Source organism: Bombus bifarius, unplaced genomic scaffold (assembly GCF_011952205.1).
Source record: "Bombus bifarius isolate JDL3187 unplaced genomic scaffold, Bbif_JDL3187 scf7180000008239, whole genome shotgun sequence".
In the NCBI taxonomy this organism is placed as follows: Eukaryota; Metazoa; Arthropoda; class Insecta; order Hymenoptera; family Apidae; genus Bombus; species Bombus bifarius.
This window is the reverse complement of record NW_022884533.1, coordinates 383,582-407,477: the sequence shown is the minus strand read 5'-3', so window position 1 is coordinate 407,477 and position 23,896 is coordinate 383,582. Positions and strand designations below refer to the sequence as shown.

General features: G+C 38.5%; 6 protein-coding genes across 13 annotated transcripts in view; all 6 read left to right on the top strand.

Annotated features, from left to right (window-relative positions):
• Positions 1-122: 122 nt before the first annotated feature.
• Positions 123-1,011, top strand: LOC117211606 (28S ribosomal protein S36, mitochondrial). Of its 2 annotated transcripts, none has more exons than XM_033455666.1 (4): positions 123-280; positions 376-430; positions 522-682; positions 870-1,011. In XM_033455666.1, exons 1-4 carry the CDS (start codon positions 257-259, stop codon positions 885-887), a joined length of 258 nt encoding a protein of 85 aa, XP_033311557.1. In that variant the 5' UTR covers positions 123-256; the 3' UTR covers positions 888-1,011. The 2 variants fall into 2 exon arrangements, with proteins under 2 accessions (XP_033311557.1, XP_033311556.1); XM_033455665.1 differs by having other exon boundaries at positions 513-682.
• Positions 1,012-1,405: 394 nt separating this feature from the next.
• On the top strand, positions 1,406-6,713 carry LOC117211604 (calponin homology domain-containing protein DDB_G0272472-like; the record flags this gene model as incomplete). The annotated part of the gene is made up of 8 exons (XM_033455663.1): positions 1,406-1,726; positions 1,946-2,299; positions 2,737-2,999; positions 3,080-3,269; positions 3,573-3,712; positions 5,002-5,159; positions 5,234-5,420; positions 5,994-6,713. Coding segments are annotated over exons 1-8 (2,157 nt in total), but the record flags the coding sequence as incomplete, so codon positions are not given.
• Positions 6,714-8,361: 1,648 nt separating this feature from the next.
• On the top strand, positions 8,362-9,570 carry LOC117211602 (mitochondrial inner membrane protease subunit 2-like). 4 transcript variants are annotated; one of them, XM_033455661.1, is made up of 3 exons: positions 8,362-8,531; positions 8,936-9,257; positions 9,338-9,570. In XM_033455661.1, exons 2-3 carry the CDS (start codon positions 8,952-8,954, stop codon positions 9,536-9,538), a joined length of 507 nt encoding a protein of 168 aa, XP_033311552.1. In that variant the 5' UTR covers positions 8,362-8,531; positions 8,936-8,951; the 3' UTR covers positions 9,539-9,570. The 4 variants fall into 4 exon arrangements, with proteins under 4 accessions (XP_033311552.1, XP_033311551.1, XP_033311550.1 ...); XM_033455660.1 differs by having other exon boundaries at positions 8,362-8,564; XM_033455659.1 differs by having other exon boundaries at positions 8,362-8,645.
• Positions 9,527-11,747, top strand: LOC117211600 (KICSTOR complex protein ITFG2-like). Its single transcript, XM_033455656.1, has 6 exons — positions 9,527-9,702; positions 9,782-10,001; positions 10,085-10,401; positions 10,477-11,189; positions 11,248-11,482; positions 11,539-11,747. The coding sequence occupies exons 1-6, from the start codon at positions 9,556-9,558 to the stop codon at positions 11,716-11,718; spliced, it is 1,812 nt and encodes a 603-aa protein (XP_033311547.1). The 5' UTR covers positions 9,527-9,555; the 3' UTR covers positions 11,719-11,747.
• Positions 11,748-12,319: 572 nt separating this feature from the next.
• On the top strand, positions 12,320-15,724 carry LOC117211601 (sodium-coupled monocarboxylate transporter 2-like). 2 transcript variants are annotated; one of them, XM_033455658.1, is made up of 9 exons: positions 12,320-12,469; positions 12,593-12,811; positions 12,930-13,275; positions 13,960-14,114; positions 14,211-14,351; positions 14,421-14,529; positions 14,621-14,842; positions 14,915-15,420; positions 15,495-15,724. In XM_033455658.1, the coding sequence occupies exons 2-9, from the start codon at positions 12,594-12,596 to the stop codon at positions 15,586-15,588; spliced, it is 1,791 nt and encodes a 596-aa protein (XP_033311549.1). In that variant the 5' UTR covers positions 12,320-12,469; position 12,593; the 3' UTR covers positions 15,589-15,724. The 2 variants fall into 2 exon arrangements, with proteins under 2 accessions (XP_033311549.1, XP_033311548.1); XM_033455657.1 differs by lacking the exon at positions 12,320-12,469 and having other exon boundaries at positions 12,493-12,811.
• Positions 15,725-19,349: 3,625 nt separating this feature from the next.
• Positions 19,350-23,896, top strand: part of LOC117211536 (homeobox protein otx5-like) — a 35,991-nt gene continuing 31,444 nt past the window's right edge. Inside the window, exons 1-2 of one of the 3 annotated variants that reach the window (XM_033455516.1) lie at positions 19,350-20,013; positions 20,938-21,638. The gene's annotated coding sequence lies outside the window, so the exon portion shown is untranslated. Of the gene's footprint in view, positions 21,639-23,896 lie in introns of all 3 variants that reach the window. The other 2 variants (XM_033455514.1, XM_033455517.1) reach the window with 2 other exon arrangements.

Below are 23,896 nucleotides of genomic sequence, written 5' to 3'. Positions count from 1 at the left end.
ATATTTGAATTGAATTAGATATACTTAAGCGAAGTTAAGTAGAAAAGTTGTTTATTAATTTCTGGTGATATCATATGATGTTAGCTTCGCGAAATTAATGAATTTCACACAGGTATTTGACGATTATTTTGTCCTCGTTAAAGTATGTCAAAACACGCCATCTACTTGAAGCTTTAAAGCGATCGAAAGAAGCTTCTGTTGCAAGTAAAACTTGGCCTTCGAATGAGACACAGCAGAAAGATATTAAAGAACAATTATGATGGCAAGCAAAGGTTGGAAGGTCAGTGCATCGGTATAATCGTAAAAAAAGTATACCGTATGTTAATATATGACTATAATAAAATCACTCAATTTACAAGATTTAAATTTTAATAGGTAGTAAAACCACATGTGCCTCTGATTAAATTTCGTAAAGGTGGAAGTGGCAGAGGTAATAATATCAAGCAAGAGTTACTGTTGACATTTGAATGTTTCAGTTGAAAAAGCCGACTGAAATCCTTGTTATTGGTTAGTTATTCCAGGTACAGCCACACCATCTGTACATGCAGGGCCGACTATGTCGCAAAAAAGTATTGGTGCAACAGGACCTGATGTAGTGGTTTTACCGACAATAGAAGATATTTATCTTCCTCCACGCTATCAAAGACGACCCATTGATGAAAAGGAAATTGCATATATTAATGTAAGTATTCTGTTATTTTATCAGTGACTTTATGTAATCAAACTTGCCATTCATATAGAACATAAATTATTAGAATTTAGATGAATTTATGATATTTATGATCTTTATATTCATGTAATACTTTCTGAAATCCATATGCAATGGAAAAGGAACAAATTTTTATTAAATTAGTTCTTTTTTGTTACAGAGAGGTGGTCCAGAATAAATTCCTTTGGGAATTATCAACTCTGTACTCAATATATAGAACATTATCAACTCTAGGGTATTATTACACTTTTTCTGTATAAACAATTCTGTAAATAAATGCCAGCAAAACAATAACCTATAAATTGTATATATTTTTATCATCCATCTATCAGACAAGGTCTTTCTTTGCCTATGTGACATTGCCAGAACCTGCTATTTCTGGCTTACTTTTTGGCTTATTCTTGTAACAGATAGAGTGTTTTGATCCTAGACAAAAAAAAAGTTCAGTAAAATTACGTTATTCCGGTATAATGTTTGTGTATTGTTACATTAGTATTATCATTAAAAATTAGTCAGCTTCTAAATATAAGGATGTTTCAAACTTTTTAACACAGTTCCTTTTATGTTAATCTTTTTAATATATTTATTGAGTTAGGTATAACAAATTGGAAAGACTTACGCTTTTTAAATATGTTCTTTGCCACTTGATTCTATAAATGTATTTGCGAATTCTGTTAAGGATAAATTAAAGAAAAACGTTTTGGGAGTAAAAGCTGATAGACACAGCCCTGTCCCATGACAGAAATAGCAGACGACAGTGCGCTGCGTCTTCCATCCACTTTCGCGATCCCTGGACGTGCCAGTGGAAGAACTACAGTTGTTTTACCATTTATCGAAATTGCGAGAACGATACGAACGACAAATTTACGAATATGGCTGAAATAACGGATTTCGGTCCAAGAAAGGCGATTTTTGTCCTAGCAATTGTAATCGGGTGTTTTGCAGTATTGTGGCCGAAAATTTTCTATCCTATGTTCACAACATCTGTCAGTCCACATTATACGTCGGACAATTCGGGTAAGATTTTATCGAAATATCTAATTCATTGAAGATAAAAGAGAGTACGTGATATTACGAAGAAATTTTATTTATATTGAATTTAAAAAAACTAGCTACTTAATTACAATCACATATATTTTTCTGTTGCCTTCAATTTGTTTTCTTTTAATTAATTATTTAAAAGTAAAAATTATATTTTTTTCTTGTCAATGAATTAAATTCTCAAATGTTTATTAGCATGCTGCGATGTAATCTTTGAAAGTGATGTCACTGCTGCTGATATTATGTATGAAATATGTCAGAATATACTGAAACATCATCAAATTGATCCAAGAGTAAGGGATGTTTTGAAAACTGTAAAATTAACACCACAAGGTGCAAGTTTGTGTAGAGAAGAAATTTTAGCTAGATGTGGTATAGATTTATCTACATTTCTTGCTGAAAGAGAACGCCTGGGAAAATCTTATAAACAAGTTTTAGAAGAAATCAGATCATTTAATAGTTCCCTCTGTCTTAAAATACATTTTGGTATAGCTCTTTCTCAACTAGGAACTCCACATCTAATCAGATATCATATTTTAATGCCGCACAGTAAGAATTATAAAACGTCTTATTTAAAACTTTTGACATTAGCTACTAACAAGCATGAGTAACTTTCTTTTACTATTAACATAATTATACCATTTGAATTGAATCACTGAATTAGTAATTACTTCTAATAAAGAGTATCAGTTTGGTATTATTAAACTAACCAATTATATATGGAAAGGAGATTCAAGTTATCTCTTCTATTTGGCAGGTTGCCAAAAGAACAAGTATGTATAACTAGAGATGAGTAGATGGGAATAAGTTTGGCCTATAGTTATAGCTTTAAATGTGTGTAATAGACTAAAATGATAATGTACTAACGTTTCTATAAAACTTGAAATAATTATAAAGGAATTATTACAAGGAATTTTGAGTTCTGTTTGTTTTACATGCTATTTTTTTTCAAGTAATATTTAAAAAAATAATATTTGTATTTTTAGGTACCATAAAACAAGAACGAGGTACACCTCCACATGCAGGTGGTTTACATCCTGCATTAAGAGAACGTGGTAGAACTATTCCTTCCTCGCATATTGTACCAAAGGTAGCAGATAGACCTGATCATGTTGTGCCAAAGATGAGACCACCTTTAGGAGGTGCAGGACATGTTGTTCCTGCACCAAAAGGAAATGGTACTATGGGAATTATTATGCCATTATATACTTCGGGCATTGTATTATTTTTCCTATATACAATTGTAAAGGTAAAATATTCTATAAAATTTGGATATTTAGGTAACTTTATTTAAATTTTATGAAATCTTATTGTAATTTATTTTATTAGGTGCTGAGAAAAAATTCGGATAGTGAAATCATTTCAGAATATCCAGGAGCTGCAGCGGAGAAAGAATTTCGGAAAATGGTATTTAGTCCTGAAGCTTTTGCTACTGCAATGACTGGTGGTACAATGCATTATCAAAAGGAGAGGTCCCCATCACCACAAAGGCCACCTACCATAGAGGAATTAAAGGACCGTAAGTTCTTTAAATGTTTGAGAGATATTGACAACACTTGATTTACATTATCATTAATGCAGTGTTTTCCTTGAAAGCTAGTTCCTTTAAAGAAATACTGAAAAATAAGGTACATGTTTTTTTGAGTATCTAATCAGATTTTTAAATGGTGTTGCATGATGCAAGGTTTGCACAATTAGAACACACACGTATTTATATCATAAATTTAACAAAAAAACTGTTAGACTAAAATTAAAAATATTGTAAGTACTCGTGTATATTCTCTGAACACGTTTGGTAATGTTATACATGCTGGAACACAAGAAGCGGCAGGAGACATAGAGATAGATCAACTGAGACGACGTTTGGTCGAGACGGAAGCAGCCATGGAAAGAATTGTTGTTCAGATGGGCAACATATCACGTTCAGTTATGCATAGTCCAAGCCCACAACAAGAACTCAAGGTTTACTAGACTAATTATGAAACAATTTACATTTTCAGTTTTTTAGTCTTTAGAAATGTGCACGTTGTTGTGTTCTGATTGCGTTTCAAGTTTTACCTCTCCTGTTGTACATTATATACATATTCATTACGAGATCTTCGACATTATGAGATCTTCGACATTTCGCTTTTTCTTATTCTCCAATGCTTCTGTATAACTATATTTAAATTATTGATCACTTTTTATATATTCATCTTCATATAAAAATGTGCATACTCATATTTTAGCTGAGTGAAGTACTCGTTAAAAGCATTTAAATTATTAAATATATTATAAATGATAGAATTTATAGTTCTTATTTTTACATTTAAATAGTAGATGGGCCTCCAAAGTCCAAAGGCCTGGCAGGGGTTGATCGCTCATCTAAGGTATATTCTTTGCCTCAAAGATTACCTAACAAGAGTAACCAAAGTTTGAGAGAAATTGCTTGCTCTAAATTTATATTTTTCCACAAATAATAAATCTGTTATACTCAGGTTGCCTTTAAATCATTGACAATCATTTCAGTTGTTCAGGTATATAACTTACGGCGATTAATAAAGTAACAACGTGAATATGTCATAATAACTTTTATCTTTTGCCTCATTATTATTTTTATACATGGAAATGAGTATATAGATAAAGACGTATTGTCGACTATAACACATGGCAATAAGTACATATCCTCGGCGAAAAATTTGAAGTTAACGAAATGATTGTCAATGATTACAACATGTAATATTTTCAGTGAAATAAAAATATTTGTCATTTAAAGGTAACCTGTTACAGTTAGGTATCTTTAAATTCTAATATTAAGGAGTCAACCTTGCAATAACAACGTTTCAGAGTATTTATGATGTATTAAAACATGTTAAAACATATTAAAAATTATCGGTAGTGTATATTTTTTTAGATATAATCTCTTTCACTAAATTCATAACTTTAAATGCATGTTTATAAATTAACTATTGTTATTTATAGCTCCATTAATTTAGTTACTATTACATTGTAAGTTTTTTTTAACAGAACAGCATGATTTTTTAAACAATGTTTTAAAATGTGTGAATTTTTAAGCAAATGCTGTATTGTATTTGTAAAAAGAAGGAGATTAAAAACTTCATTTATTTATTAAGTATTAACCATCATAATGCAGTATTCATAATATACATTATATATATATATATCTTATATTAAAAAATTTAAAGTAAAATATTATTCCCTTAAGGCAGTATAATACAAAAGATCATTTATTTGCATTATTTAATTTACAGAACGATACCATTGTCCAGGCTGAACATAGTATGACAGATGAAGAAGTAGAAAACATAGAACATTCGCCAACTGTTAAAGTCATAGGTATGGAAATGACAGCTAGTTGTGAGGGTAAGGGTAGTAGACCTACTACTCCTATAATCCCAATTTCACAAAGGTAATGAAAGCATCTTGAAAAGATATATTTGTTACAATATAGCATATTTAATAAATGTAATGGAACTATTTCAGTCATATTGAGAGAGAAAAAACACCACCAAAACCGATATATTTAGAAGGTGCACTTCCTCCACAATGCGAATTACTTGTAACAGATTCAGAAACGCAAGCTCAAAAAGCAGAAGAGGATGTAGAGGCACCTGTTGTACTTTCAGGCAAAATGACCCTCTCTCTCATCAGTCTCGACCAAAATGCAGCTGTAAGAAAATATTAGAATTACCAACAGAATCAAATGAATCTGCGGAGCCTTGTTTTATTTGGTGATTCTTTCATTCATTTAATTGTTTGCTTCTGTACAGATTAGTTAACATGAAAATGGCAGATCACAGGAACTATGTAGGATGTAAACATTATTTTTTTCAAATAATTACTAACATAAATTGAACATTAATGTGCTATTACGCATCAGTAATTATTAATCTGTGATTTATTTTGAGCATTAATATTTAATTTATATTATCTACTAAATGGATTACTAATGTATTAGTTTTGAACTAGAATGCATACACTATATATATTACATCTTTTTCACTATTACAAATAATAACATTTACATAACTAACATATGAATAACTGAATATTTAATTATAACTTTGTTACAATAACAGCAAATATTATTTGCCTGAACTATTTAAATCCACATAATCATTCTACATTTAGTTACACTGTTTAGTTATCCCTTTCCGAATTTATAATTATTACACTAGATTGAATCATACATTATAATGTCATACTAAAAATAAAGATACTAAATATTGTCCCACTACTTTAGGTATCTGAGGTAGAAGATCATAAAATACAAAATACAGAAGATACAACAATTTTGAATATGGATGATACAGAAAAAGCTCTAAAGGTTAGTACAACCAATAGAAAAGGGGAAGTAGATACCGAACTACAAGTTAATGAAATGAAAGAAATTTATAAAGAAAAACAACAGCAAATAAAAGGGGAAGAAAAAAAGCAAGAAATATATATAGAACAAAATATATTTAAAGATGACCAACAAGAACAAATTGAAGAGAAAGGTGGAAAAACAGAGGTAAAAGAAGGTGAAGAAGCAGAAGAGATTGAAAAGGCAAAGGGAAGTGAAGAAGATAGGGGAAGAGTAGAATTAACTGACAAGGAGGAGAGTGAAGAAGAAAAACAGACTGAGGAAGATGAAGTGGATAAAGATGTAGAGGTGGAGGAGGAAGAAGAGGAGGAAGAGGAGGAGGAAGAGGAAGAGGAAGAGGAAGAGGAGGAGGAGGAGGAGGAGGAGAGTGAGGAAGAAGAGGAGGAGGAGGAGGAGGAGGAGGAGGAGGTGGTGGAAAGCGAGGGAGAAGAGGAGAACATGGAGGAAGAGCTGGAAGAGGAAGAGGAGGAGATGGAGGAAGAGCAGGAGGAGGACGATGACGAGGACGAGGAGGATGAAGGGGAAGAGCAGGGGGAGGGGGAGGATGAAGAGGAAGAGAGAGAGGAAGAAGGAGAAGAAGAGGATGATAGAGAGGAGGAAGAGGGAGAAGAAGAGGATGACGAAGAGGAGGAAGAGGAAGTGACGGGAAGCGAATAGGAAATGGAAGAAAAACAAGAGAAAGGACAGGATAATAGAAGAAATATATAAAAAATATATATTTTACTTTAAATATATCAGTGAGAGAAAACAAGTATGGTAAATGAGAAGATAATGACAGTTGTAAGAACAACGAAATTGTAAAAATTTGACAAGGGAAATTAAATAGAACAGATTAAAGATGAAAATAATGAGTTACATTATAATGAAAAGACAATTCAGGATAAAAAGAAAAACTATAATGACGAATTAACGTTTGATTGAATCAGTGTTTACCAATCTTGAAAATTTGCAGACTATAGTAAGAAAGAAATAACAAAATAGTCACGAATGGTATAGATCTTGGTTAAGCACTGCCAAAGACCTAATATGTTCATAAGAATCGAATTTATTATATGATTACATTTTTGCCTATTGTATCTTATATTTATATTTCATAGGATCAAAAATTTACTAATCAGAGGGGCCAAGTAAGAGGCAGTGCATCGTGCACATATCTGATAAAGTCATTGTGCAATAATGACCACAGAATTCAAGCACAGGCAATAGGCACTAAGTAATTATTAATATGCATTACTGTGGTATTAATCCTATATCAGGTATGGTGATTGGCAAGCACTGATCCGTATAACGCTTGTACACATACCAATTGTTTAATGTTATCTAGAATTTTGTATTATGCTGGCAATTTATTAATTTCTTGTTCATTTTTTATTTATCGCATTAAATTTTATATGGAATTCTGTATGCAGTATTTGAGTTACATTTAGCTGAGAATTTTTTAATAATGTAGTTCATAAAACCATTTAGTGTATAGCCATTGTCATTTTCATACCTATGTTTAATTATGCAGTTCCATATTGAATGCAAACACTCTTCATCATATTATGTATAATTCCCTGACGTTCGTTATGTAAAAATGAAAGATATTAAAATACAAGTTGAAATCGTATTCAGTGTTGTATAAAAATTAAAGAGTTTAATTGCATGATCTTCCATAATAATGTTAATAACGTATTTTAATGTTCACATCATGTTTTAATAGCCATTATGAGATGAAGTTATTAGTACTGTTATATGATGTCTATATAAATAGATAATGTTAAATGTAAACTATTATTAAATATATCTTAAAAAATTTTTATGTCAATAATACAGAGTTGGCGCATTTTTTTGTAATATGTATTACTGTTAAGAAAACGCGGACCTCGTAAATGTTTATCCAGTTATAGTTTAAAAATTACGCCCAATCGTAAAAATGTTAAAAATGTTCCCACATGCAACATTTAAAACAAGTTTGATATAAATGACTTTAATAATAATTAACTAATTTTTTTTAAATAATCGCTTTAAGATATATATGTATGTATGTATAGCTAAATTCTAGTGGAAGTAGGAGCATTTTTTAATGATAATTCGTTCATTAATAAAAATGCCGGTCCATTAAATGATAGGTTATTTAAGCTCGTACATTTTAGTAATATCAGTTACCTTCATCGCTGTTATTAAAGGAATAAATAATATTATATCAAAATTCACGTTTGTTTTTGGAATTCTAAAACTAAAATATTGATCTTAAATCTGTTTGTAACAAGATATAATTACCTATTTTGCACGAATAATTTAGGCTTATGATGGAACTAAGTATAATCTACAAAGAACAAGTATCATTACTAAATAATTATTTTAGTTTATAATTTAAAACATTGTATAATTGCATTGGATATTGCAATCTATGTATATGTAAAATATGTATGTATATGTAGCAAGATTAGTTTTCCTAACCTAAATGTATGACATTAAAATTATTTTGTAACCTCTACTTGTTTCGAGTTCATAGTTTAACAAACAATAAGATCTGTTTAATACTTTGTAAATCATGAAAGTTTTATAAATATAAATCCTCGGACGCTATAAAAAATTTGTGACTAAAATAAATTCTTTGTTTTAAACTTTATATGTTAACCTATAAAAGATTATTTCAGTTTATGAATAAAGAACTATATTAAAATTTTGTTAATAATTTTACAATAATGAAAAAGTAACATAGATTTTCTCTTTAAAGTATAACTTCATATTTGTTGTTGTAAAATTATAATCAATAAATGTAATTTTGTGTACACTTATAAATGTTTAATTCAAAATATTTTTATTATTTATAGTCGATAAATGCGATAGATGAAAGTACGACATTTCTTTGCGGGTATCCTTATAGGCATCCCTATCGGGATCACTTTTTTGGATACAGTTGGTTACATAGCCAAAGTAGAAGGAGTTTCTATGCAGCCAACCTTAAACCCTGATGAAAGAAATCCTGATTATGTTTTTCTGAATCGCCGAGCAGTTCGTACACAAAATATTCAACGCGGCGAAATAGTAACTGTAAAATCTCCAAAAACTCCAGAACAAATTTTGATTAAGCGAGTTGTAGGACTTTCTGGAGACATTGTACGCACACATGGCTATAAAGCAGACATTCTACAGGTATTTGAGAATTTTTCACTCCATAAATCTTTCCTTATAGAATTTTATGAATAATAAGGAAATTCATATCTATTTGTTAGATACCTGAAGGTCATTGTTGGATAGAAGGTGATCATATTGGACGTTCCATGGACTCTAATACTTTCGGACCAATTTCTCTTGGATTGATAACTGCTAAAGCTACCTCCATAGTCTGGCCACCTAGCCGTTGGCGATATCTTTATCCTTCTATGACAAATCATAATTTTCCACTAAATTCACCAAAAGTACCCGCTAGATAGAATTTGTTGTAGAGAAAATGAGGGCTGTTAGTTTTGTTAAAAGACTTCAATGGGATTTACCTGGTACTGTATGTAGACATGGTTTAACAATAGGAGATGTTGACAATGATGGTGACAATGAATTAGTTATTGGTACAGCGGAGGGAGAACTTTATATTTTTAAAGTGAATTGATATTACTAATTTACTAATAATTTATTGGCACGAATTGTTACGCTGTTTATTTTAAATTATTATATTACAGGGCTCAGAGTTATGGCAAAAGATACCTGGGCTAGGCCTTATAACTAGTGTAGCGATAGGAGATATTTTTAATTATGGACGAAATGCGTTAGTTGTAATATGTGGAGATGGCTGGGCACATATCTTTTACAGCCCAAGATCCGTTAACCCTAGTATGAGCAACGTAACTTCTACTCAACAATTAATCAAGGAACCAATTGATCAAGACAACATAAAACACGGTGAGTTGCAAATTATATTATTGTGTTTTGTATTGCTGTTTAAAAATAATTATAACTTGTATATTATTGGATAAAAATCATAGGCCATCCAAGCACGGATATCGCAACAGGTGTTAACATGACAAGTTCTTCAAGTTTAGATCAAATAGATGGCAATAATGAAATTAATGAATTATCTGGTAAAATGGAGTGTGTTCATGTACAAAGAATCCCAACTAATACAAAAATGGTCTTAGTAGCGGATGTTGATAAAGATGGTGCAAATGAAATGGTACTTGGTTTGACCGATCGTGTAGTTAGATCTTACAGATGGTCAAGTAATCTAGAATTAGGTAGAGGAAAGTTAGTTGGTCTGAATAAATGGGAATGTGCCAATCAAATAGGAACAGTCACATTACAGGTGTAGTAAATTTGTATAAAAGAAAGATGAATTCTTTAATCTATGGTAATAACGAATTTTGATGTTTTTATTTAGCATATGGCGGATGGAACACCAACGTTGTTAGTTGCTCAACCTGGCGGAACGTTCATGCGAATTAAATGTAATCCAGAAGATTGTCATCTAGAAGACGAAATTAATCAGAAAAGTAACGAAACAGCAGCAAGCTGTGTGGACTATCAAACATTGGGAATATCAAGAATGCGCAATCAAAATATTTCAACGGAAATCATCGGAGATCTAGAGTGTGTAGTAGAAAATAAGTCGAATTACGAATATAAAGAGTTATTATTCAAATCGAGTGTTTTAAACGAAGTGCAGTGTGGTAAGAACTTGAAATCTGTCTCATTAGAATTTAAGAAAAATAATTCGCAATCAGAGATAAGGAAAAGTAGCTTTAGTATCATGGAAGGACGTAGGAAAAATTCAACGACCGAAAATTCTAAAACGAATAAAGCTTTTGGAACTACTGATCCTTCTAGTCGGGATCAAGTTGATGGTAATGTTCTTGGAGGCAACGTAATTCTTGGTGGTTACGACATTAAGTCGGAAAAGGATTCTTTGTTACCTACATATAAGCATTTTTCGTGTCAAAATAATAGCGGTAACAATAAGATAGAAGATGCAAAAGGAAAAGGTAAAATCGAAACTGACGCGAATATACGAGATAATTTATTACAAGGAAAACCTTACGCTCTTGCTACTTTAGATGGGACAATAATGTTAGTTAAGGACGAAATCATTCTATGGTAAGATTTCAAAATTGCAAATATTTAGCAACGATACAGGTTACATAATGTTTTCTAGGTCGATGCAAGTAGATCATCAAATATTCGCTCTATGTCGATTAGATGTAACCGGCGATGGTTCTGACGAAATAGTTGCTTGCGCATGGGACGGGCAAACCTACATTTTAGATCAACAACGCAATAGCGTACGTTTTCAATTTGAAGAACCAGTTAGAGCATTCTGTACTGGTAACTATAATGTTACTCCTGGTTTTCCAACACCTTGTCTCGTATATAACAGTTTCAATAATAAGGTAAAGTTTATTATTCGTTTGTAAACCAAACAAATTATAAGTATTAATGTTTGCAGATATTTCTTTATTACGATGTTACACTTCCAAGTATGGTTACTAAGCCTTTGAATCCCATGGACGAACTCGATTCCGAAGAAAAGAAAATTTTAGACAATCTCCTAGGAAACTGTACCGAGATGGAGAAACAACAGAAAATACGAGAGTTAACTGAATGGTTGCTGTATGGAATATCTTAAGATTTAATTCTGTAAAATTATAAGAAAAAGAAAAAAAAATTATAAAATTATAAAAAATTACAAAAATAAGGAATATATGCAGATTCTTATAAAGCAATCCTGTTGTTCTTTCTCTACAAGCTACTTCGCTCTAGATAGGAACGATATTTGTTCAACGTCCAGGGAATTTATTGCTCGTATTTCCATATCATTTCCATTCGCGAGTACAGTTTTTATGCGTATTGACAGGACCCGTTCGTTTGACCTAACGTTCGTCGTCATTTCCGTCTTAGAATGAAGGATATATGACCGAAAAAGATTCTTGAAAATTTTTAGCAAACAAGATGGGAATGATATCGGTAGCGGAAGAACTGAAGATTCAACTCAGAGACTGGTTTAAGGATACTCAACTATTTGCATAACATTGCGAAAGATGGAACTTTATCTACCTATCATAAATTAAACAGATGTTCGTGCAAAATCAGTTAAACATATAACATTATGCTGAACGTTATCGTTATTAGTGAGAATGTAGCTCGCATCGAGTACTTTTCCGTCTTTTTACGAAATCGTTGAATTTCATATTTATAGATTGACCATTAGTCGACGTTTTTCGCAAATCTCCTGAATTAACACGCTACGTATCGATGAATTCGATCTTCGATAACGAGTAACAGAAATAGATCAATACACGAGTGTGACAAATATTGGACTACTATTAATCGTTTACCGTGCTACATCGACTATTATCACACTGCAAATAAAAAGAAAGGTGAAATAGTTTTGTCCGTTGCAATAGCTGAGCAGAGTTTAGTTTAAGTGGACGAGAACGAAAGTGGCGAACGAACGTTCTCTATCGTGAGTTAATCCTCAATTTCAACTTCATCGTTTTTAGAATGGCAGAAAACGAAACAAGATCACTGCTCGGACAAGAACTGAAACAACTTACGTTCGGATGGACTGATTACACATTGTTCACTGGTCTCTTAGGGGTCAGCGTCCTCATAGGGATTTATTTTGGCTGTTTTGGCAAGAAACAGGATAACACTACCGAGTATTTGCTCGGAGGGAAAACAATGTCCTGTTTCCCAGTTAGCATGAGTTTAATTGCCAGGTAAAACGCCGTGGAAATTATATTTTCTAACGAATGCACGCGATTCTATCGAAGCGTTGATAAAAATAATTCTTTCGCGATGTTGAAACTAGAAATTGTTTTCTTTGATTTATTTCAGTCACATATCGGCAGTTTCCTTGCTCGCTGTACCTGTCGAAGTATATCAGTATGGTACACAATATGCTGCCTGCATTTTTACATCGATTATATCGTGTGCTCTCATTTCGCTTATTTACTTGCCAGTATTTTATCAATTACAACTGACCAGCACGTTTGAATACCTGGAGATGAGATTTACGAGGCCCGTTCGGACATTCGCCTCGTTTCTTTACACGCTTTCTTTGATCATTTACGTCCCTCTGATCATATACGTACCAGCGTTAGCATTTTCCCAGGCAACGTCCATCAATCTTCACTTGATCACCCCGATAATTTGTACAGTGTGCATATTCTACACGACTATCGTAAGTTATTTCACGTACACTTCCTACTTTCCTTTTAAATAGCTTTTAAGAATCGTCGAATCGAACTCTAGCCTAACTAACTCTCGACTTACCAGTTATTCGCGTCGACGGAGTTTAGTATGGAAAGTTCAATGGTCTTCTTGTAGGTTACGCTTAAATAATCGTTCTAAACCATTTCAAAGGTACTCGGTTTTTGCTTTAAAATTGTAAAGAACGAAATTGCATATAACATCTAAACTCCAGTCTATTACCATATAGGCTCGATTAGTTGGATCGTTGAACGATCTTTAAACGTTCTCACGCGAAGATCAGTTTTCATCGGCTGAAAAAATGAACGGCTGGGAATTACGCGAATCGTATGGGAACGACAGGCGACGATACGCGATATTTACAAACATGTCCAACGTTATCGCATATAAGGGACTATATAGTTGATAAATCATATGGGAGATAGGAATAAAATATAATTACGATTAAACATGGAATTATACGAGCCGTCTTCTTGACGCGTCGATTTTCGTCAAATGTTTACACTGCTTATAATATTATCGCCAGATACGGCCAGCAATTACAACATTTATGTAAATATTCCGTAAAAAGCGGTTCATCTCACGACACATCGTGAACAATAACGCTACCAATACGTTCGTTTCGATAATGAATATCTTCCTGAAAAATATTTAGGGTGGATTGAAAGCCGTTGTATGGGCTGACACTGTTCAAATGACCGTAACGTTGGGAAGTTTATTCGCGGTATTCATATTGGGTACTATGGCTGTAGGCGGTATATTCGAGACTTGGAGAATATCGGAAGAGGGTAGCAGAATAGTGTTTTGGAAGTATGATCGTCTATAGAACTTTTATTATTATTACTATTATTATTATTACCTCGTATCGAAGCGTCTTCCTAATTTGTTATTTATCACACGTCGCAGCATGGATCCAAGTCCGTTCGTTCGAAATTCTTTTTGGGGCATGTCGATTGGTATGTCGATGACGTGGTTATCGGGGCTCGGTATCAGTCAAGTATCGATGCAAAGATTTCTAGCCGTGCCGAATATCAAGGAAGCGCACAAGTGAGTATCGCAATAATAATTCTCGAAGGTGAAAGAAATTTCTGACAAACAAGATTTTTATCTCGTTAGGGCAATAGCGTTTATGGGTTTATGTATGGTAGGTATAAAATGGATATCCGTTTTTACCGGTCTTATAATGTACGCTAGATACCATAAATGTGATCCTATAAGCACACACGTACGTACCATTCGTTCCTATGTAAACAGAAATTAATTACATCCGCTGTTGTAAAAGAAAAAAGAAACGTAAAGGTTCAATTGGTTCGCAGGTAATTTCCAGAAGCGACCAATTACTTCCATATTATGTGTTGGACGTTGCTGCAGATATTCCAGGACTACCTGGTCTTTTTCTAGCCGGTCTTGTCAGCGCTGGTCTGTCGACGATGAGTGCTAATTTGAACACAGTTGCTGGTACAATTTACGAGGATTTTATCGATCCTTGTTTACCCGATAGTAACGAGAAAGAGAAGAGAGCAGCGAAAATTATGAAGGTACATCATAAAGTACGATCTTTGCTCGTCCTTTTGGGCAAAAGTAACAACTAACAACATTATGATTTCCAGGCTATCGTAGTGGTCGTAGGATTAATTTGTATGTCGCTGGTTTTCATCGTAGATCGTTTAGGCGATATTTTTCGAGTATCTTTGACCCTGCACGGTGTAACGAGCGGCGCGATGTTAGGTATATTCACCCTGGGAATGTTGGTACCATGGGCAACGTCGAAAGGTGCTATCGCTGGTGGATTGCTTTCCATGTTGTCCATGGTTTGGATCATAGTCGGGGCTCAAGTGAACATGATTCAAAAACGGTTAATTTACCCACCGCTTTCTACGTCGACCGAAGACTGTTTAAACGCGGAGATCGCGTCGAACCAAACGACAATGAATACGGGTGACATTCTATCGAGCGCGGACGACGAACCGTTTATTTTGTTTACCATATCGTTCATGTATTACGCTTTGGTCGGTTTTCTGATATCGATGGTGGTCGGAACGATAGTCAGTTTTCTGTTTGGCGTTAACGATCTAAGCGAGGTGGATAGAAATCATTTTCCACCGATAGTTCAGAGGTATGGAAATATATTCGTTTTAATTTCGATGAAAAATGGCAAAACTATTCACGAGCATGGCTGTGTCGTTTCAGATTTCTACCAGCGAAAAAATACACCGAGGTTCCAATGCATTCGATATCGAACACGCTGGTGAAGAACGCAGAAATGGAAAAGCTGAATTTGTAAAACGAACGTAACTGCTTTTATTCCTTCTCTCTGACGTTGTGTTCATAGAATACATAAAGTCCAACTAAACGACTATTAATTTGTACGTTACGGCGAAAGAAAGTTTTTAATAAAATTAAGAACCTTCGAAGACAAACGAATCGCCGTGCGATAAGCATCGAAGCACAGTCCTGCTCGACCATTTGGCATAACAAAGTTCTACATAACTGGTTCGTTCTGGGTTGAAAGCACCCATTAGACCCTCGAGGAGGGTGTCAAATTGACTAGATTATATATCTGTCCCACGCATCTCAATACAAACAACTCGTTTATACATCTGGAGGAACGATGCCTATCGGATTAGGACGAATGGAAATGCGAAGGGTGTTTTTCGTCCAGTCATTCGTCGAGTTGATCTTGAAAATCCGCGAAAGATCGATCGTAAAATATGCGCGATGATGGTTGCACGTGTCTACGACCGTGCTTCTTCCATTCAATGAAATTTTAAAGATACGGTCCATTCGAAAAGAACCAAACAATGCTACGTTCAAAGGCCGTAATTTAATTTTATACGATGTTTTCATCGAACTCGAGGTCCGTTCGATACGGCATAAAGTTGTTACGTTTTATTGCAAATATTTTATCGTCTCATAAACGGTAACTCGCGACACAGATTGAAAAATTCGCTACGATTTATCGTCCAGTGGCTTACTGTTATCGTTCACAATAGCGACGACATTGTTGCAGTCTCTATGAAAAATCAATAGCGAAGATATATTAAAATCGTAGGAAAGACGCGTATATGCGATAATGCTTTGACCGCAGTGCTATCAGTCACGGTTCACCGAACTTGGATGTGTAACTAACGCAGCTTTCTAAGCTATCGCTATATTCTCTGGTGTTTAATCCTTTTACAAGCATTCGGATCGCGTTCATTACGGTGGAACGTTGCTTCGCACTTTTACGAAATTCTTTTCTCGTGACAACTCGATTTTTCGAAAATTACGTACGTGGATCCGGCGAAAAGGAATAAAACGTCAAGATTCCGAGGTGAAAGTCGACGAAGGAAGTAACCCTTATCAAGGATTCGAGATATTATCCTCGGCTTTCAGAAGAACTTGGCCGGTAGACAGAGAAGATGGTTGGAGAGAAGGCTTGGTAGGGACGTTATACGGCTGACGTAGAAACGCCACTTCTGTCTCGAACGGGAGACCACATTCCACCGAACCATTTTATTTTATTGGACTGAAAGGTGTCAAATATAGGTGGCAAAGGCCCTCCTACTTACATTCCTGTCGCGTCCCGTCCTTCTTCCTCTACGGTCTCGTTTCACCTCGTAGGTAAAATTTTCGAGCCAGAGGTCGGTCCATTGTCGTCGGGTGACAGTTTTTTGACAGATTCTGTCTGATTTGGTGTCGAGTGACGGAGCCACTATCTCGTTGCATTCACGCGATTAACTAGCTTTACCATCTTCTCCGCCGACGTTCTTCGCTCGAGCTTTGGATCGCTCGTGAAATAACCGATCGACCACGTCGATTCGTCGAAAAGCTTGCAACGATATCGCGCCACGGTTGTTTCGTTAATTGGCCTGACGAGAAGAGAATCGTTCGTGCGTGCGCGAATGTTAAAGCAGCTTCGCGAGCAGGTTGGTGAAAAAAGGAAAGGCAGAAGTCGGCGAGAGGATGAAAAAGAAGTATCGAGGAAGAAACGTATGGTTTGTACAAGTATGCGTATGCACGTATATATGTATAGAGACGGAGGTTTGGCTTAGGTCCTCTAATCTCTCTTTCTTCGTCGCTCTTTCTTCGTGTCTCGTCGAGTGTAACTATATAACGGGGTTCCCCGGTTTTTGTGAGGTCACGGTATACGCGCAAAAGCGCATAAAAGCTAAGGGGGCGCGTACGGTGTGGGATACGGCTTATTTCGGCGACAATACGTAGGGCCAGGCGCGAGCATAAAGGAGCATAATGCACCCTGCTAACGTGAAAATTATTCTGTCAAACATTCGGACGTCGGATTACGGCGGTAACCTCGTGTCCTAGCAGGACACGCTTTTTTCAGAAAAGACGCGGCCAATAGGCTGCGCAGATGCCGAAAGGATTTCTCGGTCAACGAGGCGATCGTTGATTTAAGCGTCAACTCGGAAGATAGCAAATTGGGAGGTCGTGAAGGCAACGTGAAATTTATGCCTGCATAAAATCCTAATATTACGCGTTATTTAATAGAAGAAGGGTTATTCTAACTCGACCATATAATTCCCATTGCACGCAACGTTATATTTCGTTATTGTTTTCACCACCCGTTCCGCTATCATTTCGCGCTACGTTTAAACGCCTCTGGCATCTCGCATATTTTTAGTTACACGTTCGCCTGTTTCTTTCTTTTTTTTTTTTTTCTCCTGGTTGCGCGGTTATTTGTGTTCGCAGCTACCCTCCGATGTTACCGCCGAGAGAGTAAACACACCCTATGAAAATGAATACCCGACGGTCTGCCGCGTTCTTCTTGTATTCTCGAAAACAAGCAACGAGCGAAGCAGAGGAAAGAAGATAGAAAGGAGACGCAATAGAAACGTAGCTAGGTAGCAGGCATGCGGAATATTGTGACATCTCTTCCTTGGCTGACATTCAATTTTCAGGCTAGAACGTGGTGCCCCAACCGCACACATCGTACGCCTGTATTCATAGAATGGAACACGATATACGCATCTACCTCCCCTTTCTCTTTTCATTGCAACCAATGCAACCGGCCGTGCCCCGGCTGCTCGTATAGCGTATACAAACAAACAACAACGGTCGCCTGGCCATGTCCACGAGACCGACACCCGCTAGAAGGGATATCGTCGCGCGGAGACACTCAGCTGAATGTGTATCGTATCGATACGACCAATACAATTGGACCCATCAACCGTACGAAAACATATCTGTTCGAGTAAAATTACACGGGGCGAGTGCACGAGAAAGAGGTTAACCGCGCTAGAAAATTATAGGTACGCGGAAGTGAAGCGTAGCTCACCGATTCGAAAATGGGCATCGAAAGCGTGCAGGATCACGCGACACGCACGAGACCAGCCGACTCTCACCGACGATGTCTCTATGCCGGTTGCGATTCGTCGAATTCTTTGCGAACCAGCTATTTACGTTTTCCTCCTGTCAACGTTAGGAACCAGTCGAATGAGAGAGAGAGAGAAAAAAAAAACCGATATCGAAGGAAATTTTCATCGTTCGCTATCCTCCGACAAAGAGACGAAAACGGACGAACTTTGACATTTCTTAACGTAGATACGTAACGTAGACACGAAGCGTAGAGGGAGAAAGGCAGAAGACAAAGAGAAGGAAGAGATACGCTGGAACATGGAAAAATATCGCTGGCAATTCGAGGACGGTATACGCGTATATCCGCGGTCGAGCCAACAGCTCGACCGCGTTTTACCTTCAATTAGCATCTCTCTTAATGACGATCACCGATCTACACGCGCGCTCGCGTGACACGCACCAACATATAGATCCCGCTTCGCGTTCACCGTACTCTCGCGTATGCATGCGCGTATATACCCTGTCCATGGTACGTTTCGCGCGACGCATACGTTCTCACAGAGATACAGTCGGTACGGTGTAAGGGAGAAAGCTCGAAACAACGCGCGCGCGCTCGCGCGCGAGTGAGCGAGAGAGAGAGAGAGAAACGGACGAATGAGAGGCCCGGAGAGAGGAAAGCTCGACGGAAAAGGACAGAGGGGATCTATAAAAAAGTCCTTTCCCCTACTCACCGTATCCTTACCCCGCTAGCGACGTTCGCCCCTCGAAAACGCGTAACGAATGCAACGTGCACCCTGCACTCCCGCTCTCCCCTTTCCACGCTGTTGCTCGGTATTTCTCTTCGATTCCCCTCCATTTTCATCCCCACTTTGGTCGCGAGATCTTTATTTTTATCGTCGACCGGTTGGAAGGTACGTGGCGTAACCTCACCACGCCCCTATCGTTTCCATCCCGCCAATCGGTCGGCTAGCGACCGGCCATTTTGGTCCATGCGGAGGCTGCGCGTTTACTTGCCGTCTTTGTCTTTTGCTTCCCACCGTCAGCTTCGCGTGTATGAGTGTTCCGTGGAAGGATGCTGCGCGCGAGTGCGTTTCGTGGAGGCGATACGCGTGCACCAGTGGTGGGGCGTGGAACGAACAGGGCGAACAGCGGCACCGAGTTCGCTCAGTATTTGGCGAAATTTTTCCCGAATTTGGGGACGGTGAACTAGCTGCGGCCGTTTAAACGATATCGTTCGACGCGCGACGTTCCGATAGCTGGCGGTCGCGGTAAGGTCGTTCGGTTTGCCGCGGTTCGCGAAGCCCAGACGTCGCGTCGTTTCGAGGTCGTGCGCTCGCTTGGATTTCGAGGTAGACCGAATCCTTCGACGATGGTGGGGAGCGAAGGAAAGTAGTAGGAGGAGGTCGCTGCGAAGGTATCGCTTCTCCCTCTTTCGTATCAAACTACAAAAATATATACGAGTTTTCTTATTGCGTGTCGAAGATAAGTGCCGGTTGCCCGACGATTACCTAACGAAACGAACACGCCGCTCAGGGTTGCGCGAGCCAAGTTATTTCCCAGTGACTGACAGATGACATTCGCAAATTTCTAGCTGGTCGCAGAGAATCGTCGGGTATCTGGAGGTGTCGATAGTCCGGTAACGCTTGGTCGGAAATATTCGACGCGACACCGGGCGGCGGAAAGCTCTTTTTTATGTCCGCGCTGAACATTCTGCCAGGAGGACTCGCGCGCTTCCTTTTCCTCGTTACGTGGAACGCGTAATACGATCGCTGTTAAAATTCTCGGCGAGTGTTGCATCGAACCAAATCGTGGATCGAAGGTCGGAGGGGGGTAAGAGGAGCGAGCAGGAGGACGGACCACGAGTCCGTACACACCTATTTAATTCTTTCTTCTCTGTCTGCTCTCCGTCCAGACTCGACCAACGTGATATCGCGTCGGTGTTCACGCGAGAAAGACAGCGCGCGTCCGATCAGGCGTACGCGTGTGTCCATCGAGGCAGAGGTTGGTCACGAGCTTGGTGGGGAATGCGATGAGAGAAGGTAGGAGAACGAACGAGAGTCCGCGATATTCTCTCCGACGTTGGAGGTTTGCCTTCCTTCTCGGACGTACGGGAGCCGTCGCTCCCTCGTATCTTCGTGTGTGTTCCATCGAGTAGCTCGATCGAGAGAGAGAGAGAGAGAGAGAGAGAGAGAGAGGGAGAGAGAGAGGGAGAGAGAGCGAGAGCGAGAAAGAGAAAAATATAACACGCGCTGTAAGGGCAGAGGGGGACGAGGGGGCGCGAAAAGTCGAAGAAGAATAAGCGAGAAGTTTGGGCGCACTCTATCCTCGTCTCCGTTAGCCAGCGAATTCACGGACATCACGGGAGTATCCTGGGCGAAACACGGACCGCGACACACCGAGCCTCGCGAGTTGGCGTATGTGTTCCCCGTGGATGTGGTAGAGGCTGGTTCGAAGGGAGCTGGTGGGGACTAGAAGGGAGAAGGTAGGAGGACGAGTTGGGAGGACGAAGGCAGCGCTATCGAGTGGCGGTACCAAGAAGCAACGGCGTCGTCCGTCGTCACCGCCGTGTATCGTCGCCGCTGAGAGAGAGAGAAGTCCACCGCTGAGGGACTATCCGAGATTTGGTCGCTTTTAAACGAAATACACGGGCTCGTGAGCCCAAGTGAGTTTCACGAAACGACCGTGCACGATCTGTCGATGTTAGCAACGATTTGGTTTCTTGATTTTAACGACAGTTAACAAGCTCGCACAAGCCAACATCGAATTACGGCACTTTCGCGAATCGGCTACAGATTACGTGTGTTACAGATTGACAAACGTCCGGTTACGAATTGTATTCGCGTGACACGCGTGTGATACGAATAGAATTTCCGAAGAACGGGCCTACGAATTCGCGAGTGTCCTACGGAACGCCGGACAAAGACTCCGGTATCGTACACAGAAGCGGCGGTATTAGCCAAAACGGGACTGCCGGTACGACCAAAGGATATCTACGAAGAAAGGAAAGGACGGTGCAAGTCGAGGGTAATTATCGGAAAGGTAAGAGGAAATCTCTCATTCTTGCTCGCTTCTCTCCATGTGGAACGATTACCGTTACAGTTTTTCGATATAAATACGTGGTTCTCCGTTTCGTACTTTTAACGAGACGGGGATTAGTCCTGACGATAGGAAGGTCAGACAATTTTTCCGTAGCGGACTGGAGACCTTTATTCCGAATTTGTTTGAAAATTCCTTGAAAGATTTATTAACGCGTCATCCAGATGTTTCTATATTCTAAGGAAATACTTCTGAATGATGTTTGATATAATGTTTGCAACATCATGGTCGGCTATATTGAAATAGCTCAGGTAAACATCCCGTGTACGTGTTCTTATGAAAACGAGGACGGGTCACAGCCCGTGTTTAATAACATTCCCTTGGTCGAACTATTATCAAACAGTTAGAAATATCTAGGAGAACCGAGAATCGTTAACGCATTTTGTATTATCGTACTTTGCTTTCCACTACCTTTACAACGATATAAATATCGCTATCGAAGAATGGCTACGGATCTGTACGCCTGAGATATCTACACCGTGAGAATTCGCAAGAAACATTCGACGATCGACCGTTAAACTGAAATATTATCGCGCCTATTATACGAAATTAGGTGTAACTTCGTCGACATCGTGACACGCCCTACGCTTAGGTCCGATGAATGAAATCCATTACGTTCTATCTCCGAAATAAAATATACTTTTCGATTCTAGTAGACGTTCCGAAAGCTATCAGCCTCTTGTGCGCGTTACACGTACACGATACCTTTTCGATCTTCGTTATCCTTCTTCGTTTTAATTGCACGATACGTATGAAAACGTTCGTAATTCGACCAACGTGTATAATCGAGAGAGAAAATCTCACGAGCGTATTGAAAGGACGGTCGGTGATTTCCGTTTGAACGAATGACGGTAGCGAATCGCGAGTTTACGCTGTTAATTGCGGCCAATTAACGAAACACCCTTCTCTCTTTTCCGTGGTATTTTATCACCTTTCGGGTCCATTCACGAACGGTTTTGCGTCTTCTTTCGGAACGGACATTCTGAAGCAGCGGTAAACCGTCGTATAGATTTGTCCGAATAGCGCAACGTCATCTCCGTTAATCGTCACGAAAAGTACGAGCGTACGTGGCTTCTCGATAAAGACAGCCACCGTTGGTGAAAATGAAGTGCGTGCCGCATGCAAAAGACATCAATCTTTGTAACAGTTTTTTGTACGCGCGCCCGCAGTTTCGAACCTTCCCGCCGCTAACGTACGCACGGTCGGCTATCCACCTTGCGCTATCGAGATCGTCTTCGTTTCGTTCGGTGCGCTCCACTTCGTAGCGCTAAGAAGCGTTTCGAAGCAAGTTGGACGCATTGGATGGAATTGCGACGCGAGCATGGCCAGACGGAATCAGAGGCGAACGAATCGCGATACGAGATACGAAATAGCCGGAATTTGCGATGGCGCGCGAGCTGCTTGATTATTTTCGTGGCTTTCTGTTTCTTTTTGCGGGACACTTGCCGGGGATAAGTTTTCGTGGCAAGAAGTGGCCGACAACGGGGGGTTGGCGATATTCGTCCTGAGTCCAGGCACCGAACGAACTGACGGACAAACGGACAATGAGAACGAGGAATGCCCCGCAGAGCCAGACATGAAGACGTCACTCAGAAACGGTAACGGCTACGACGGGGTCAGGTTCGACCTGACCGTTCCGTGTTGCCTCGAACCAGCTGCGTTCTCGCCGACCGAGTCGAGTGAGTCAGCGACGAGCCTGGCAGACCGTCGGACGTCGTATCAAACGAGAGACCTTTCTCAAAGTTTCTATCGAAATCTATGTCTTGGCTCGATCCAACGTTTCCAAATGCAACGATATGCTCGAGCTACCGCGATTCCCCGTTCCTTCGGTAAATTTATCGCCTTCTTTGAATTCTTGCGCTAAACTATCGCGTACCTCTTAGCATTCGAATCGCTTCGATCGACCAGAACGTCTCTTCTCTACTCGTTGAATTTCTTCGAAAATGCTTGAAAATTCCGCGTAAACTCGCACGTCGGTCGACGGACGTACCGGTCGTCGAGCGAGTCAACGACGTATCGACGTATCTTTTTCAAAGTACACTGACGTTTTTAGCGAAATCGACGACGAAACACCGATTCGATGCATCGGTGTGTCGTAATGCGGTCGTAAATTAAATCGCGCGTTGACCGGTATGTGCCGTTGGTACGTGATTTACGAGCGATGACACGCCGAATGGGAATAGGCTGTATCAGAAATGCGC